Source organism: Arachis ipaensis, chromosome B03 (assembly GCF_000816755.2).
Source record: "Arachis ipaensis cultivar K30076 chromosome B03, Araip1.1, whole genome shotgun sequence".
Taxonomy (NCBI): Eukaryota; Viridiplantae; Streptophyta; class Magnoliopsida; order Fabales; family Fabaceae; genus Arachis; species Arachis ipaensis.
Genome location: NC_029787.2, coordinates 3,507,466 through 3,512,157, shown reverse-complemented (window position 1 = coordinate 3,512,157; position 4,692 = coordinate 3,507,466). Strand labels below are relative to the sequence as shown.

The 4,692-nt window shown below is 33.4% G+C and overlaps 1 protein-coding gene across 2 annotated transcripts in view; it reads left to right on the top strand.

The window, feature by feature from the left end:
- Positions 1,750–4,692, top strand: part of LOC107629205 (serine/threonine-protein kinase GRIK2) — a 5,304-nt gene continuing 2,361 nt past the window's right edge. The window contains exons 1-8 of one of the 2 annotated variants that reach the window (XM_021117801.1): positions 1,750–2,161; positions 2,397–2,596; positions 2,681–3,085; positions 3,641–3,715; positions 3,797–3,841; positions 3,937–4,011; positions 4,300–4,387; positions 4,537–4,661. In XM_021117801.1, coding sequence (XP_020973460.1) covers positions 2,756–3,085; positions 3,641–3,715; positions 3,797–3,841; positions 3,937–4,011; positions 4,300–4,387; positions 4,537–4,661 — 738 coding nt within the window. In that variant the 5' untranslated portion in view covers positions 1,750–2,161; positions 2,397–2,596; positions 2,681–2,755. The remainder of the gene's footprint in view (positions 2,162–2,396; positions 2,597–2,680; positions 3,086–3,640; positions 3,716–3,796; positions 3,842–3,936; positions 4,012–4,299; positions 4,388–4,536; positions 4,662–4,692) is intronic. The other variant, XM_016331922.2, reaches the window with a different exon arrangement.

Here is a 4,692-nt window from a genome sequence, read left to right as displayed (position 1 = left end):
ATTCCATATGAATCTCTAACTTAAAATATATTTTACGTTTTTCTATTTTTTTTTATCAATTTTAGTCTCAAATTTCAAAAATTTAAATATATTTTTGTTTTTCTCTCTCTATGTGAAACTCAATCTAAAAGATGATATTATAATAACTCACTGTTATCTAATATTAAAAGGATGAAAACTTATTTTAAATGAGATTTATACCTCATTTAATAGTAAATGATATATAAGTTGCCATGCAATATTTTACACTTAGTATGTAAAGAAATAGCTTTTTTTTTTCCCTATTGAAATGAAAGATAACTTGAAATTGAAGATTATAGAATCTTAAATCTAGTTGTATGGAATGTAGCTATCTTTTTATTTTTAAGCTTCAATTTGAAGCTACTTATCAACTTTTGGTTCACCTAAATGGAGTAGCTATATAGTTTGTGAACGACTACGTTATGTGTACACAAAAATTAACTACTAAAATTAATTATTAATATAAAATATATTAAAATATAAATATATATTAAAAATAAATTAAATTATATATATATTTATACACTAATATATTAGTAGTTAATTTTAGTAGCTAATTTTAGTGTACGAATAGTATTTTTAATTTACGAATTAACCTAACTTATTTGAATTAAAACCTTTCAAAGTAGACAGCATTGGCAATTAAATTAGCTGTAGGCACATGGTTTTTACGTGTGTATAGTTGATATGAAGAAACTTAAATTGATGGCATTGATATTTTAATCATTTTATATTACATGGAACAGCTCCATCTATCAATATTTTTATGTAAGTCAACTCCAATGTTGATGCTACTCAAGCCACCCATCCTTGTCTCATTACCTCTTATTTTTAAAATAAAAAAAATGAACGAACGAAAATGAAGAACACAATCTGAAGTTCTGAACCTTTGAGGTTTTGATTATTTTTTTATAATAATTATTTTCTCTAATATTTATCTTTTAGTTTTTATTTTGAAAAAAAAAAAGGACATCTCACTCGAATGTGTTTGGCAAACCTGTATATAAGCATATTTTCAATAATTATATCTTTATATAATCGAATATGAGAATTAGTTTGTGTTTAAATATTTTAAGTGAAAATAATTTTAACAATAACATGACTAATAATTGAATCGTTTTTTTTTTTAATCTTTTTGTTCATATCCTGAACCGAGTTCTAAGACTCGAGTTGGATTAAAATAGATCGATCGACTTTTTTAAGGTTGGTCCGATACAGACCTCTTCATAAAGAGCTCAGAAAAATCATCACAGAGACCCAAAAAGGTCTAAAGTAAAAGGAACCACTATCCGCTAAGATAAGATAAGATGACAAATTTATTTTAAAAGAAGGTCATCAAGCACTACTATAAATATACTGGAGCACCCAGGTATAACACACATTCCAATTCTACAAAAAATCTTAAGTATCGGAATTTCTTGCAGATATCATCACTCACTGGTAATAGCAACTCCGTGGCTACAAGTCGAACATAACAGTTATAACCAGACTAAAAGGTCTCACACGAGATCGACCACTCCGTTTTAGATAACCTTAGAACATTTTTCAACTTTAATAATCATAAATCAATGAGTTATATATCAAATGTCATAATACGGGAGTTTAAGTCTCCCTACCTTTAACTAAAAAAAAAAGTTTAGTAATCATAAAGTTTTTTTTTAATTTCATATTTTTATCAAAATTTCAGAAACTGTTTTTTTCATGATTGCCAAACACGGCCTAATGCTCCTAGCCTTGTTGTCACCATCACAAACCCTATTCGAACAAAATCATATTCTTTTCTTCAGAAAATAGGGATCCCGTTCCCAATCGGGTAATCACAACTTCCTTGGACGCGGATCCAATTCATTTTCCTATTTTTTTTAATATCATCTCTCTTCAATTTCACTGAATCGCCGCTTTTCATCACTCACCGTTCTCAATTCCTTCCCTTTGCTTCATTCAATCGATCGTTTCCTCCATCTAGGGCTTTTTCTATCGCGTTCTCATTTCATCTCCTGCGGAATTCAATTTCTCAAATTAGGGTTTCTGAGCCTCTCCCGCTTCCAAAAGCCCCTCGATTTCGTCCTGGAATTTTTAGGTTTTTCGAAACTGGGGGAATAGGGCACTCCCAGTTTGTCGTTCTCGCCCATAAAAGGAGGTAACTTTTTCAACACTTTTTTTCTTATAATTTAATATTTTGTTAAAAGTTGCCCATTTGAATGAATATGTCGTTTTCGTATATTGAGATGGCGGATTGTGATTGTTCCATGCATAGTTTTCATCTTTATTGTTCCTTACATTAACCAATTTAAAATTTTTTATTGATGGGCATTTTTATTTTCATAATTGTTTATGTAATAATTGTTTAAAATTTCATCTTTTTTATGTGGAAGGTCAACGAGTTGTTCGTGTGGGAGTTGTGGGCTGAGCCTGCAAGATTGGATATAAGCTGGAGTTATCACAATGCTGGGTTTGAATCGTAGTGGGTTTAGTATATCTTGCCGTTTTCTCCATCTAGCTGAATGGCATCCATTGGAATAGCAAAGCTTAGTGGGGCCTGAAGCCCTCTTTTCTCCCCTTAATCTCAAATCAGGTAAGAACAATTGCAATTCAAGTGTCCTATCCAGATGTTGAATTGGAGATCTAAGATGTTTCTTTTGAATTGGGGCATACCAAGATTTTTTTTTTTTCCTTCAGGTTTTCAATTTTTGGTTGAGAGATACACCAACTACCTTCAAGGTGCTAGCTCCAAATGCTAAGTAAGACTCTTTCTTTTGCCACTGCAATGGGCTGCTGTAATTGCTTCGGCTTCATAAGGAGTCAAAGCCGACAGAGAGCTAAGCCCCGCCATGTTAACCGTAATCCCTCCCAGGAGCGGTTGTTGGATGATGACATGGATGACATGGATGACGATGATGAGCTGATGTATGGTGACAATGTTGCTAACTCCAGTAGTGGAGATGATAGTGATGGGCAAATTCGCCCCAAGCGATCCGAGGATATTTTGAACTTCAGAGCAGAGAATGACTTGGTTTGTAGGAAGTTTCCTGTTAAGGAGACTCACAAAGTTATTCGATCAGAGGTAATTGTTTGGTAGGACCAGCTTTGTATGTTTTGCTGTAAGGGAAATTCTGATGTATAGCGAAAAACCAAGACCAGGCTGATTAGTGGTATATAGTGTTTGTGAATGTTCTTGAGTACTGCAGTGGTTTTAGGCTTTTAGCTGTCCCCCTTGTGTTTTGAATCATCGATGGCTTTGAGATCCTTTTCCCCTTCATGATATACATATACATATTTATTAAGCTATTTATATATCGGTATAATGGAACTTCTACTTGAATGAAGTCTAGATGTAGTTGGAAGTGTTTGTTTTATTTCCGACATATACTCTTTTTTACTGATTTGATGTGAAGTTGTGGCTAGGTATTGATTTTTTTTTCTAAATAAATTGGTTTGTTTTAATATTTTCTCAGCTATTTTAACCATAAATTGCCAGGATTGTAACCATGTGCCTTTTCTATAACTAATGTACCATCAATGTATCTGCTCCTTTCTGAATGGTTATTTATATTCAGGATAAAAATTGTATCGCATATCTTTTCTATCGTAAGCTTTATCGAACTTTTGTTTTTCTTAGGATGACAATGGGACCAAGATGATTAATCAGTATGTTCGTGAATATAAGATCGGTTCTGGTAGCTATGGGAAAGTGGTAAGCTTAGGGTTTCATTGTACTATACTGTCTCCCAATGAATGTGGATTTCCTGAGCTTCTTTCTTTACATATATGGCAGGCGCTTTATCGAAACTCCATTGATGGAAAGCATTATGCAATTAAGGTAAGGATAGTTTCTGGTATGAGTAGGAAGACTACTTCATCACGGCAAATAGGGTGCAGTTGATCAGTTATTGAGCTAAAAATCTTTGACTGCAGTCCTTTCACAAGTCTCATCTACTGAAGCTTCGAGTTGCACCCTCTGAGACAGCCATGTCTGATGTTCTACGTGAGGTATTCTTCTGTTGTATATCTTTGACTCTGCCGGAGGATTAGTAAAATGTGCACGTTTCAATTTTTTTATCCATACATGTCTTATGTCATCTTTTTTCACCTATGATCCTGTTTATACAGTGCTGCACATATAGTATTTGCATCTTATTTTTCTTCCTAGTTGATGCCTTTATGTATATACACACACACACACACATAGCATTAGGATTACATTTCCTTCCTTTATTGTTTTAGCTGTTGTTCCACCGTCTCTGCGGTAGGCTAAAAGGCAGACATTTTTTATTTCAGGTACAAATTATGAAAATGCTAGGGCATCCTAATATAGTCAATCTTATTGAGGTGATTGATGATCCTGAGTCAGATCACTTCTACATGGGTATTTATGATTAGATGCTTCTTTTTGCTTTTGCTATTTGACGATTGAATGCCAATAATCAGATTCCTGAAAGTTTTGTATGACAGCCTTAAGTTAATGAACCTTTTTTGAAATCCTTTGCTTGATTGCGGATTTTGTTTCTTATACAGTACTTGAATATGTGGAAGGCAAGTGGGTTTGTGAGGGTACAGGCCGTGCTTGTGCCTTAGGTGATGAGACTGCTAGGAGATACTTGCGAGATATAGTTTCTGGATTGTCATATCTCCATGCTCATGTAATGATTCTCAACCATTCTTTTTGAAGTT